The sequence below is a fragment of the Berghia stephanieae genome, chromosome 4 (genome assembly GCF_034508935.2).
Source record: "Berghia stephanieae isolate SIO BIC M18660-M18661 chromosome 4, UCSD_Bste_1.3, whole genome shotgun sequence".
In the NCBI taxonomy this organism is placed as follows: Eukaryota; Metazoa; Mollusca; class Gastropoda; order Nudibranchia; family Aeolidiidae; genus Berghia; species Berghia stephanieae.
Window position 1 is genome coordinate 81,340,580 of NC_088363.1, and position 15,000 is coordinate 81,355,579.

The 15,000-nt window shown below is 38.5% G+C and overlaps 1 protein-coding gene across 4 annotated transcripts in view; it reads right to left on the minus strand.

Moving 5' to 3' along the window:
- The window catches only part of LOC144971361 (arylsulfatase B-like), a 41,395-nt gene that overhangs the window by 24,431 nt on the left and 1,964 nt on the right, over nt 1-15,000 (minus strand). Inside the window, exons 1-5 of one of the 4 annotated variants that reach the window (XM_078912150.1) lie at nt 11,760-11,973; nt 7,850-8,025; nt 7,058-7,169; nt 4,286-4,337; nt 1,743-1,846 (exon numbers count right to left, since the gene is read on the minus strand). In XM_078912150.1, coding sequence (XP_078768276.1) covers nt 1,743-1,846; nt 4,286-4,337; nt 7,058-7,169; nt 7,850-8,009 — 428 coding nt within the window. In that variant the 5' untranslated portion in view covers nt 8,010-8,025; nt 11,760-11,973. Of the gene's footprint in view, nt 1-1,742; nt 1,847-4,285; nt 4,338-7,057; nt 7,170-7,849; nt 8,026-11,759; nt 11,974-15,000 lie in introns of those variants that run through there. The other 3 variants (XM_078912151.1, XM_078912148.1, XM_078912149.1) reach the window with 3 other exon arrangements.

A 15,000-nucleotide genomic window follows, 5' to 3' on the forward strand; every position in this document is an offset into this window, starting at 1 on the left:
CTGGCTCTACCGACTCTCCGGGAGCGGCCCACAGATTCATTAATATTTGATTTTTTGATTTTTTTAAAGACATAATTTTTGATACATTTATCCTGCAGACTTTATCCTGAAATTCAAAAAAGCGAAGTGGAGCAGGCACTTATGTTGATAATAACAGAATATGAAGTGAGTAGCAAAGTGCCAGAAGACAATAGAGGGGACTCGAACCATGGTCTTCGTAAAGTTATGGCCTGGCAATGACCAAAAATGACGTCAAAATGCCAGTCTTTTGCCACAAAAGAAAACAAATCGTGAGTTGTCTTCAATAGTTCAACCAATGAAATGACTTGTTTCCATGAGCTCTACTAACGACAACTCACTGGGCCGTGCAAAAACCAAATAATGGCGTCAAACTGCCAGACCTGTTGGATATCAGTGTCAGGCTATAACATAACGATGGCTACGCTCGAACCCACGACCTTAATGATACGACTTCCCCTGGCCGGTCAGGAACGCTATGCAGTCGACGCCACTCTGGAGATGTGGATGGCGCCAAACTTGTGAATGACATCGACTGCATTGTAGCGTTCCTCTCACGGCCAGGCGGAGTTGTATCAGTATGGTCATGGGTTCGCGCCCCCCATTGCCGCGAAATATTTATTCTCTATTGTTTTCTGGCACTTTCTACTCACTTCATTTTCTGTTAATATTTATCATGAAATTTAGGCTCTACTTTAAAATCCTGACACTGAAAGATTCTCTTCCCGCCCTCACTAAAAAAATCAATAAATAAGTAAATTAAATAATTCAAAATTTTCTCATTTTTAATCACCATCAGGCTCTGCTATATGTAACCAACAATGTCAATTGATATATCAGAATAAACTGAATGAGTAGAATTAAGTTGAAATAAATTTTGCTTTTTTTTTTTGTTACTAATTTTTTAAAAATCAAATGTAGTTCGGTTCTCAAATTTGAAGTTTTTACATTTAAAAACCTGTGCCTGATCACCAATTTTTATGTTATTTATTTATCTTATAAGTTAGTTATCATTTTTTTTCTTTAATACATAACTATTTTCAGTTAGTCTTTATTTACTGTCAAGAGTAGTGGGACAGCCTGGGTCAGCAGTATGGTCTTTGCTTCGTACCCGAAAGGTCCCGAGCTCGATCACACGCCGCTGTGCAGCGTGGCCTTGAACAAATGTGACCCATCGTCTCAAAACGGTATTATGTCGGAACAAACCAGATGCTTAAAAGCCGAATTAAATGTTAAACTGGTCAAAAATATAAACTGTTGGCATTAAAACCCCAAAATATAGTATCCATTCTCTTCAATATATCATATAAATTCAACACAAGTCTGATATTTCTGGCTATAAATTCAATTTTCAACATCTTAACCAACTCGACTTAATACCGTTTTGAGGCGAAGGGTCACAAATCGCCTCTCCCTAGTTCATTTCCGGCGCTGCACTGCGGCTGACATTTCGGTTATTCCGGTCTTTCCCTTGAAAGAAACCCTAGAGACAGATTTTTCTCCCTATGAGATGAATAATTGGAATTTTATTTATTTATGTATTTATTTGTTTGCTTGTTTATTTATTTATTTATTTATTTATTTATTTATCTATTTAACAGTTTGAAGAGCTATTCATTGGATTTAATACAATCAAAACTTGTAATCTTTAAAAGATCACAAAATAATATCGTCTACTTCAAAGTTTTAAAACAAATAAAGTGAAAGCATTAACTATGACTTACTTCCCGACCATGTGTGTTGCATAACCGTACTTCTTCAGTACCTGAGGGAGAAATGTCTTGTCCAGAGGAACGCAAACCTGTTGGGCATGTCCAATGACCAGGTGCTGTAGAAACGGAAAAGATGGATGAAGGGAGGGAAATGCTGCTGGTGATACATCATCGAAAGCTGTAATATTTAATATATGGAAAGATTCAAGGCTCAAGAATATATTTTGACCTTTTATGGACAACAACCATAATTGTGACCCTTCGCCTCAAAACGGTCTTAAGTCGGGTTGGTAAAGATGTTGAAAATTGAATTTATAGCCAGAAATATCAGACTTGTGTTGAGTTTATACGATTTATTGAGGGGAATGGATACCATATTTTAGAGTGTTAATGCCAACAATTTATATTTTTGACCAGTTTTAACATTAAATTCGGCTTTTAAGCATTTGGTTTGTTCCGACATAATACCGTTTTGAGACGATGGGTCACAATTGATCTCTGTGGTCTAGTGGTATGACACTCGCTTTCGGATCGGAAGGTCCTGGGTAGTTGAGTCCTTGAAAAAGCTCTTTGCTCATATTCTCTCACAGTACTCAGGTGTAAAATGGGTACTTGGCCGTCAACAGCGCTGTCTCTGTCGGAAAAAATTGTAATATCGCCTAACAGGCGTTATGTCTCGTTCTACATGTTCCGTGTTGCTGTTGGTCAGAGACCTTTTGTAAAACGCTTTGGGCACATTTAGTGGATATTGCGCAATATAAAAGCTCTATTTGGGGGGGGGGGGGGGTTTGTTACATTACATGCTCAGAAGCTCAAATAAGGAACAATGACACGATGTTTACTTCAGCAACACTCCAGCCTGAACATCTTTTATTCAACAACTCCCATTTCATCTAGCATGATATACAAAGTTAAAACCAAAGCTAGAGGTGCCTAAATGAGCCAGTAAAATGGTAATAAAAAATATAAAGTGAGTAGATGTGACTCATATATAAGGGTGTTGTTCCCTTATATATGAGTCACATCTACTCACTTTATATTTTTTATCACCATAACCAATGTTACCATGCATATAATATACAGTAAAGAGTAAAACAGGATTGTCTCTCTTATATCCATGAGAAAAATGAGATTTAACAAAAGAATCAGAATCAAGGAGAAAGTAAGAAAAAAAATAAAACATTAAATTAAGTTAAAATCCCTTCATTCAACCTCAGTGAACATTTTTATTCAGGGTCTATACAGAATTTTTTTAAATAAAATAATGTTCCCTTCATCCATCCCATAGTAGATTTTTTTTTTCTAAAAAAATGTTTTTTAAATTAAGCTTTATATAGAGCAATATCCACTAAATGTGTTCAAAGCGCTCACAAGGGGTCCCTGGTCAACAGCAATATTTAACATGGGACATAAGGGGATGTTACAATTTTTCGGACAAAGACAACGCCGTCAACGGCCAGGTACTCATTTTACACCTGAGTACGGTGAGAGAATGTGAGTAAAGAGCCTTTTCCAATGACTCAACTATGCGCCGAGCGCGAGGCTCGAACCCAGGACCTTCCGATCCGAAAGCGAGTGTCATACCACTCGAGCACATAGCCGCATAGGGTCTATTCCAAGGGAAGACTGGAATAACCCAGGCGTTAGCCGCATTGCAGCGCCGCAAATTGAGCTAGGGCGAGGTGACTTTCTCAAGACCACACAGCGCAGCGGCGGGTGATCGAACTCGGTCCCTTCCGGGTAAGAAGCAAAGACATACCGCTGAGCCACGCTTGATTAAAGACCAAGATAACTTACAAAATAATAAATCGAGTCTAGAATCCCGATAAAACTCAGTGGGTTGAGCACACGCTATAGACGCAAAAGGACCGAGATCTATCCCGACCCGGCTAAAGTTGAGTAGTTATTTTCTGAGCCCCAGTCCATCCAGTAGCGATTGGGTAGCAGAGGCTTTGTTTGATCTGTGGAAAGTACTTTGCGACAGACCAGGCTCCTATCTAAAGGTTAGCAAGCAATTGCTATTGCCCGTAGCATGCTAAAGCAACAGGGATGGCCTCTATAGTTCTGAAGGACTACTTTTTAAAAAATTGAGCTTTTATGTAGCGCAATATCCACTAAACGTGCTCAAAGCGCTTTACAAAGGGTTCTTGACCAACAGCAACACGTAACATGTGAGAACGAGACACGATCCTTGTAACACGACATTACAATTGTTTTACAGTCATTTTGATTAACAAAGCCATTATATATCACATGTTGTTATTATCTCATTCCTCATGCAGTGTCCAATTTATCCTGTTTTGTTGATAAAGGGGTAACCCGCATGGCCCACATTATCTGTTTTCGTTTATTAAATTGAAGCTTACATTCACTTTCACATGTTATTCAACTTGACGTCACTTGTTTATGAAGGATTCTCATTAAAATGTATTAACCAGACTATAAAAGTTCATGGTTACACATGATGTTGTGTGTTGGTCCGTCCTGCTTCCGGTTGGCAATGTGAGTTTTTTAGCTAAGCGCATGCTATCTATATACCAATACAAAACACACACCTGTAATCCAAGACGGAAAGGGTAGTAACCGGTCATGAAGGCGCTTCTTGACCTAGATCAAAATAAAACCATAATTTAAAAAAATAAAAACAATCTTGATCTTTTATCTAGTGCAATATCAACTAAACGTGATCAAAGCGCTTTACAAGTACAAGAGCAACACATAACACGCAGGGCGTGACATGACGCCTGTTAGGCGTTATTACATTTTCTTTTTCGACAGAAACAACGATGTTAACGGTCAGGTACTTATTTTACACCTGAGTAAGGTGAGAGAATGTGAGTAAAAAGCCTTTTCCAAGGACTCAACTATGCGACGAGCGAGGCTCGAACCCAGCACTCGTCTGGGTCGCTGTGACCCGATCCCTGCGTCAGTCGCACAGGATTTTTGCCCACACATGTGCAGAAGGGCAAACCGACCTGCACCCGTATCAGTCGCTGCATCTCTTTTCTATTTTTCGTCGAATCTATAATATAATCATAAGTGCGTTGCCATTTTACATTTTGAAATGAAAATGGAAATACGCTTCATCAGTCATGACGTCACTTCCCTCGTAATGACGCATGGTAACTTAGTAACTGCCTCTAAACTATCGGAACAATGGCGGATGCCCTTATGAAATATTTCTCCAAACGAGCATAAAAGTGTATCCAGAGGAAAAACATAAATATGATCATGTTTTGACTTTTATACATTATGATCACATGACATACGATATGTTCTAGCCAGCATGAAGAATAAAAAGTACAGATTTTCGTTGTTTAGAACCACGATGGCCGCCGTTGCTGGGCGACGTGACATAAGACTATTGAATCCAATTGAAAAGGCTCTTTGTTGTGTAATCATTTCCTAAATTTTAAAGAAAATAGGAAAGGATTAAAGAGAATAACACAGGGCCCTTTTTGAGTAAAACGTGGCTCTTAGCAGCTCCGGACAAATGCATTGAGGCCATCTTTTTTGTTGTTGTATCATCCAGGCATTTCTCAAATTGGAAATTTTACACGTTACCGTTTCCTTATAGGGAATGAGATTAGCGGAAGAGTAGCGTCCCCTGATTGGACGTCACCTTACGGAGAGAACGTCAATTTGGTTTTGCGCATGCGTCTCTCTCATCCTCGCTTTCACCGGAAGCGAGGACGAGAGACGCATGCGCACAACCAGCATGACGTTCTCTCTCTCTAATAACTTTTCCGCCGTGACGTCCAATCAAGGGACGCTACTCTTCCGCTAATCTCATTCCCTATTAGCAACATCATGAAATGTTTGCACAAAATTCACACGGTCGTCATATATGCTTTCTCTCTCTGTATTTTATTACAATATTCCTTACTTTTTACCTTCCACAAACACTCATTTTGACGATATTTTTCAATAAAATCGAGTCTATTATGTTTGTACCAAAATATCATTGTTAAATAGACTAAATAAAACTTAGTTATTAAATTTAGCAGACTATTAAAGGTCAAATTCCTGGGCGTTGGAGCTACGGAATAATGATTTTCATCATGATGATTATTACCTATTCTAATTTTTACTGAATAAAATAATCCCCCTTTTGTTTGGTATAGATAGAATGCGCTTGGCCAAGGAGTTAACAACATTGCCATCCGGAAGTATAACGGACCAACACACAAACTCTGTGTAACCATGAACTTTTATAGTCTGGTTAATACAGTTTAGTGAGAACAACTCACAAACGCGGATGGCAAAAACAATAACAAAGGCCTGAGTGACGTCATCTGCATACTATCTATACTATAGATGTTCAAGTTAACACCCCGTTTTGTGTGTTGGTTCCCACCCCTATCATCACGTAGTCACGTAGTCAAGGCTGTGTCAAGTGTCAAGGTCGACCGTGATGTCGCGTCAACGGTTGAGGAGAGAAAAAAAGACCCCCAAAAAATGTGCAACCAATAATAATAATAATAATAATAATAATAATAATAATAATAATAATAATAATAATAATAATAATAATTATATTATTATTATTATTATTATTATTATTATTATTATTATAATAATAACATAATAACAATAATAATAATATAATAATAATAATAATAATAATAATAATAATAATAATAATAATAATAATAATAATAATAATAATAATAATAATAATAATAATAGTAACAACTGGCATATTATGTCATTACATTGGAAATTACAAAAATAGGAAAACTATTTTTTATTTTGTAATTTTGTATGAAATACATTATAAATTTTAGGGTGATCAAGAATGAAACCTTTTGTTCATCTACTTCTTCCTGACACAAAATTTATAGAAATATTATTTTAAAAGCATTTATTATTTGGCGCAATATCAACTAGACGTGCTCAAAGCGCTTTTCAATGGGTCCCAAGCCAACAGCAATACTAAACATGAAGGACGAGACATGACGCCTGTCAGGCGATATTACAAAGACAACGAACGGTCATGTACTCACTTTACACCTGATTACGGTGAGAGAATGTGAGTAAAGAACCTTAACCAAGTACTCAACTCTGCGCCACTCAGACCGCGTCTTGAAACCTGGACCCTCCGAGAGATTCATACCACGAAGCCCATCACAGAACACGGAGGGGCACTGTTCTGTCGAACACATAGCCTCATTATTAATGATGACAATGATGATGATGCTGTTGCTGGTGATGATGATGATGATGATGATGATGATGATGATGATGATGATGATGATGATGATGATGATGATGATGATGATGATGACGAGGATGATGAGACCGATGATGACAACGACGGTACTCACGGAGAACATAGTGGTTGTACATATGAGTGGTTGAGCTTTATACCAGTACTGGCCAGTTCATCCAGGTGTGGAGACAACACATCAGGGTTGCGGTATCCAATGTCATTCCAGCCTGAGGAAAACAACATTTCAAATAGATTTCGAACCAATGAAAATATGGGATTTGTGGCACAGTCTCAAATCCCCTCGGACAAATATAGATGGTGGTTCAGAAACCCTAGAATGAAGTAAATTTGGCAACATATGATGATCGCTTTTGGAGGTTATTGGATTAAAAAAAAGACAATAATATATTTATTTTACTTCATTGTTCTTCATTTGGTTTTTGTTTGATTTACCGTGTTTATCTATTTATTTGTTTGATTTTCTTTTTAGATTATAAAGAATTCCTCCTTCCCATCCCCCTCCTCCTCCTCCTCCTTCTCTTTTTACTACTACCACTACCACTAACACTACTACTACTACTACTACTACTACTACTACTACTACTACTACTACTACTACTACTACTACTACTACTACACAACTACTACTACCGCTGCTGCTACTACACTACTACTACTACTACTACTACTACTACTACTACTACTACTACTACTAACTACTACTACTACTACTACTACTACTACTACTACTACTACTACTACTACTACTACTACTACTACTACTACTACTACTACTACTACTACTACTACTACTACTACTACTACTACTACCACTCCTCTTACTCCTAAAATAATCAATAAATAAACCAACAATTGAATGCTATGTTATCGCTATAAACATTCGTACCCAAATCATCAGCCACTATGAAGATAATATGAGGGCGGCTTGTCATAGATGTCACACAAACGACAAGGCATGACACAACCATCCATATTAATGTTGTTACATTCATTTGGCTGTTTTGACATATTATTGTTGTTGGTGTGAAATTAGCTCTCCGGTGCATCTTTTAACAAAGCGGCCTGGAAAAGAGTTTATAGAAATATAGAAATATATATATATATATATATGTAAATAAATAAAAGTCACTCACATATTTTTTTGCCGAGTAAATTGTTTCTATGCCCACCATGTCGTCAGTCGCATAGTATATCCGTATTGTGCTTTTTCCTTTCCATGTTTATTATTACAATTATTATTATTATTATTATTATTATTATTATTATTATTATTATTATTATTATTATTATTATTATTATTATTATTATTATTATTAACATCATTATTATTATCATTATTATTATTATAACATTTCATATTGAGTCGACTCAACAGGTCAGATTGGGCTAGTATTTTTTAACGAACTAAAGTTCTGAAAAATCAAAATGTTTCAACTTAGAAAGTTTAAACATGCTAGTTTTTGAAACAGAGGTAAGTTGTTTTTTTAAAAGCACTACTATGTTATGACGATCCACCCAATCAGCGAAGTCCGTTCAACTAGATGCTCTGCGGTTTCAGATTCTTGCCCACATCTGGTACATGTAGGACAGGTGGAAAGTCCCAACTGATGAAGCGCACTTGCCGTGAGGCAGCTCCTCGACCGAAGTCGATTCGCAGCCACAGTCCATAATGCGCTTCAGATGGGTATCCCCATTTCCTCTCTCTCTCTCTGATCTAATTCAGCCAGTTCTCCGTAACCGTCTCCCTCCGGACATCAGGGGGCTGGATTGCTGCCATTATCGGGCCCCATTCTCTAGGCGTTATTACTAGCGTTCCTGACACGATGTGCATTGACTTGCGAAGTTTAACATCCACCTTCTCAACGTTCCTGCTTCTGCCCCACACTGGAGCGCAATACTCCGCAGTGGAATAGCGTAGTGCCAGGGCGGACGTTCTCAGGAGTGCTTGGTTAGCGTCCCAAGTCGATCCCGCCAGCTTCCTCAGAAGATTGTTGCGTTTCTCTATCTTCCGGGCAACTCCTTCGAGATGCACCCGATAGATAAGGCTGCGATCTAACGTCACCCCTAAATATTTTGGATGCGGCTCATATGGGAGTGGGAGTGGCTGGTCCCCGGGGAGGACGTTCAGTTTGCGGGTGTGTCATGCACTGAATAGGTGGAATGCAGTGGCCACGGTTTTTTGAAGTGTTCATCTTCAGGTACCACTTGTCGAAGTAGGATTTGAATCTGGTGACGTCCTCGCTAAGTACGGGTCTACACTTTACTTTGAGTAACGAGTGCCCAGTCGTCCGCCTATCCCAGCCTCAGGGAGGAAGTATTCGGCATGTCGCTAATGCAAACGCTAAACAACATTGGCGCTAGTACCGAACCCCGAGGGACCTCATTCTTCAATTTCCTTACTTTACTCATAGCGTCTCCCAGCGCGACGTGGAATTCTTTCACCTAAGATTGAAGAGATCAACTTCAAGGTTTTTTTTTGCACCTCATAATCTTTGCAAGTTTGATCATTAACCCTTCGCACCAGACCGTATCGTACGCCTCTGATAGGTCTATAAATACAACACCTGTTTGCTGTTTCCTCTCGAACCCTGCTTCAATATGCTCTGTAAGGGCAATGACCTGTTCCGTGGTGTACCTCCCTACCCTGAAGCCCGCCTGCTCGGTTGACAGGGCAGCGTCTAGGACCGGCCCCCATCGGTTTAATAGAACTCGCTCCAACAATTTGTAAAGATAGCTCAGTAGAGATTTGGGTCTGTAGCTGTCGGCCTCTTCGCCGGTTTCTCGGGCTTCAGGATGGCAACTATCTTTGCGTGTTTCCACACGTGAGAGCTTTCCTTTTGCAAGGACGTCAGACATTGCCTCTGCCAGCCAGGCCTGTGCCCTGGGGCCCAGATACGTCACCATATCGGGATGTACGCCGTCTATCCCTGCTGCTTTGCCGTTCTTTACATCGCTAATGGCTGCACCCACATCTCGGGGACTGAACGGGGATGTCCAGTCCGACTCCTCCACAAGTAGTGAGTCCAAAATCGTACGGTACGCCTTGCGGACACCGCGCTCAAATGCAAGATTTAGGACCCGTTTGCTACGGTTCTTTATGTATTCTTGGCAATTGTGTCTGCCTCGCATTCCGGTCCGGTCCCGATCCAATTTCTTTTTCAGACGCCAAGCGTGGCAGCTGGAGTGTGTAAATTTGAGACTTTTCACAATCTCCTGCCACCATTGCTTCATTCCTTCCGCCAGAGACTGAAGTAGTCTCTCGGCTACGTCCTGGGACTGGGTCTGTTGGTACTCTTTGTACAGCTCTTCCGACTCTGCTGTCCAGAAAGGGGTGTAGAATTTCCGTGTCTCGTGGAATAGGATGTTGAGCGCTCTTAACCAATAGCCTGCTAAATCTTGTTATATTCTCGGACTTGGGAGGAATGGCAGGGCAAACCTGCTCGATATAGGAGCTGAATTCCTCCCAGTCAGCCTTCCTGAAGTTCCATCTGCAAAGTGGGAGAGACTGCACCCTCGGTATTGTCACCCCCGCTGTGACAAGAACCGGCCTGTGCTGGCTGTGCAGAAAGTCCCCGAGGACTGTTCGCTTCACCTGCAGCGGTTCATCGTTCGCGACTTTCGTAACGAGGGTGAGGTCTGGAGTATACTCCTTCTTATGGCGGGTATTCCCTGAAGGTACCCTTGGCTGTAGAATCGTACACTAGGTGTAGATCGTTACTGTCTATCTATGAGCGGAGTTGTCTTCCTGCCTCGTTGCAGTCTCGGTAGACTGGCTATTAAAGTCTCCCAGACAGATGGAAGGATGGCTGACCACCGGTACCGATGGTGTAGTCCAAGTAGCTCTAGGTGGTTTGTAAATATTATGCAAACACAGTCCACCTACTTCCACGGAAATTTGGTTGACCCCATTGCTGTCTGTTACGCTCTCTAGACCCTTACCTTCGATGGCTCTTTAGCGAAGTGTCCTCTCGTTGGACCACCGTATAGCCTGGGATCTGGAATCGGGAAGATTGCGCGCCTAAATAAAGGTGGGTCTCCTGTAACACGCTATGGGCGGCCAGTAGCTTTGACAAAAGCTCATATTTTGCCATACTCTGGCTCTCGATGTTGAGGGACAATATATGCGTGTGGTTGCTATTCCCGACTTCGCTTTTCTCATTCGGCAGGCCGCGAATCGAAGGTGTGTTGTGGGACGTTTGCTTACTTCTCAAACGTGTCGACGACCCTGGCGACACGAACGCGGTATTGTTTGGCTCGGCGGCAGACCGCTTCGCCATTGAAAATTTGTTTTGACAGAAGTTGAAGGCAAATTGGTCTTTTCAAGGCCTTGTTTCGCAGAAGGCTGGCCTCTCTAGTAGTAGTAGTAGTAGTAGTAGTAGTAGTAGTAGTAGTAGTAGTAGTAGTAGTAGTAGTAGTAGTAGTAGTAGTAGTAGTAGTAGTAGTAGTAGTAGTAGTAGTAGTAGTAGTAGTAGTAGTAGTAGTAGTAGTAGTAGAGAGTAGTAGTAGTAGTAGTAGTAGTAGTAGTAGTAGTAGTAGTAGTAGTTAGTTGTAGTAGTTGTTGTTGTTGTAGTCGTACTAGTTGTTGTTGTAGTATTAGTAGTAGAAGAAGTAGTAGTATTAGTGGTGGTAGTAGTAGTAGTAGTAGTAGTAGTAGTAGTAGTAGTAGTAGTAGTAGTAGTAGTAGTCGTAGTAGTAGTAGTGTAGTAGTGTGAGTAGTAGATATATATATATATATATATATATATATATATATATATATAATATATATATATATTTCTAAATATATATATAATGACATTTCGTGAATAAATACAAAATCCTGCTCAATTTCCATGGGATTTCCTTATCGTTCCTCATACAGGCATAGCTAACTACACATTCTATTCAATATTTACAACTGACACACATGCCACATGATACATATTCCAGATTTGGTTGAAAACACTGTCATTGTGAACTAGCCTTAATAATCATACTAGAAATAATAATATTATTATATTATTTTAAACTGACAATCCAAAGTAATTGTTTCCCATGTGTGCCTATTCTACTTGACCTACTTATCTAAAGTGGTCAGATGATGATGATGGTGGTTGTTTTTTCTTCTCATGACCTCTGATCAACGTCTATTCTTACAGCATGTTACAATGGGGGCAATCTATATTAACTTTCCACGTGCTCGAGGTCATTGGTCACAATGCAAAATGTATAGATAGAATGCGCTTGGCCAAGGAGTTCACAACATTGCCATCCGGAAGTATAACGGACCAACACACAAACTCTGTGTAACCATGAACTTTTATAGTCTGGTTAATACAGTTTAGTGAGAACAACTCACAAACGCGGATGGCAAAAACAATAACAAAGGCCTGAGTGACGCCATCTGCATACTATCTTTAAGGTAAAATCTTCTTTTTAAAAAAGGGTAAATTGGAAAGTCTCAAAATGAAAAAAAAAAACACAGTGCAATGGCTTAAACGTTTCAGAAATAAATCCCTCATCAGCACAAAGAGCAACAGTATAACGTAAATTAAAAAAAAAACACCTATAACTATTGATAGATAGATATGATAGGTCAAACAAGAAGAAGGCAATAATAATAGAGCGTGGGCAGTAATGGTGATTGACATTGAGTTTATTGATACTGTGCGCTTAGGGCGTATAGTCACAGCATTCAGCAAGTCGGAGATAACGTAACAACACACAAAAATCGTGAGTAACCATGACCGTTTATAGTCTGATTGGTACAATTAAGTGAGAACTACTCATAAAATGGCTGGATAAATATAATAACAAAGAGTAGAGTGACGTCACTCATGTCTTTGTTATTGATTTTTGCCATCCATGTTTATGAGTAATTCTCACTAAACTGTATTAACCAGACTATAAACGTTCAAGGTTACACACAGTTTTGTGTGTTGGTCCGTTATACTTCCCGATGGCAATGTTGTGAGTGTCTCAGCCAAGCGCATATTTATTATCTTTAGTTTATATCCTTCCTCTCATTTTCTGTCAAAACAAAAGCGAGTGAACAGTCATCCTAATGTAAACAATGACATGATTGGTAAACATGGTCAACTACACATATTTTCCTAGGGAAGTGACGTTAAGACTGTTGAAGTCTATTACAATTCGACAACTTGAATGTCAACCAGAGGTCACTAAAGTTCAAATGAAGTCAACTCAATTTAACAATTAACTACTCGTAAATTATCGATATTATATAACATCTTTAAGAACATAAAAACGTTATTATATGTTCAACAAATCACATGCACACTTTTGTTTACATTCCTTTCGATTTGTACGAGTTATTGCCCTTGATTTTATTTTTAGATGAATAAAAACATTACTCTTTAAAATAGCATGCGAACCGCACTTTATTTTATTTTACTCAAATAATACAGTTTAATCTTTTGGATGTCCTTAACAAGCGGATAAAGTTATACGCAAATCAAACAATATTTGGTTGAGTTATCGCCCATTATAGAAGAGTCACTGCATCGTACAAAGACCCGACTAGTTTCACCTTCCGTGTGGACGTTTATTTTTCTTCAAATTTGCTAAGATTGATATCCAAAAATCAAATCAAGGGCAATAACTCGTACAAATCGAAGGGAATCTCTTTAAAAAGTGTAAATGTAATGTATAATAACGTTTTTATGTTCTTAAAGATGTCGTTAATTTGCCAGTAATTAAATGTTTAATATAGCTGACCTTGAACTTGATTGACCTCTGGATGACCTTCAAGAAGTCGAATTGAAATTCCAATCGACCAAATTTGTTCCCAAGATATCAATCTTACCAAATTTGAAGAAAAATTAACTTAACATTGACAAAATCCTTCCAACAAGTGATGTTCTGTATCAGCACGTTCAAAGGAGTCTCTTTCAAGCGAGTATTTGGACCACAATCAATGAGTCATTGGTGTCTTACCAAATCCAAATAATGCGAATGGAAGGAAGATAATGATAGACTGATTCATGTTTTAACCACGCTGCTTGAAGCGACAATGGATGTTCCGCTTTCCGATGCAAATGCACGAAGGCAACATTGAACTGCAGCCTGTTTTGTAAATGTCAATAAGCAAATCAAACACCTCTCTTATACGAGATTTGAAATCTTGGCCATTTCTTTCCCTACCTGTACATTATTTCTTTTAAAATCATTGTTACCAACCAATAATTTAATGGTGTCTGTTAAGTCCAGTTCTTAAACAACATAAATTGTTTTCAATATGAAAACGTTATTTTAAATTGTATTATGTTTAATATATTTATGATTTATTAATGATTATTCTGTTTAGAAATTTTGCTGTAGGGGAGTATGTCATTAAAAAGCTCAGATTTAAGTCTAGTACTAGATAACATATATTTGACAACGAATAAATGTGAGGGTTATCAAGAAAATAAAAAGAAACAATTGTAGTATTGGTTGATATTGTTAAGGCATTTGACAAATAAATGTAATTCAAAAACTTTCCAGAAAATCAAAAAGGCGAAGATCTCTCACGGGAATGTTAGTCTGTATCATGAACTCCCTGACAAATTGAAAGGAAGGCTCGAGTAGAAACGGGAAGTAGAAAGACTGACAAGCCGTAATTTACAAATCATGTTAATCTCTTTTGTAGCTTCCATTTGTTGTCTACTAATATTTTGTTTTGTTAACAGTTTTCGAGGCGTTTCACTTGCTGCAGTAAAAATCTGAAAAAGTACAATGACTATTTTGAATTGAGACAAGATACCTAAGATTTTTGTATTCCGGTTCATAACATACCAACAATATATTTTATTATTTGGCTAGTTTTGATTTCCTAATAGCCTACGAGCATTATAATTAGTTACAAGCTTTAATGGGCGAAAACTCCATTGAATATCATCTGATTTAACTGTTGTCTACAAATTATTTTGAACTTATTCAGTTTCGCATATTTTTTTATTGAAAAGTAATGTTTTATCAACACCTTTCTAGATGTTTCACAAATACACGCTTGTTTTAATATTACAAAGACAGTTAAACTTTTACAGGGATCCGAAA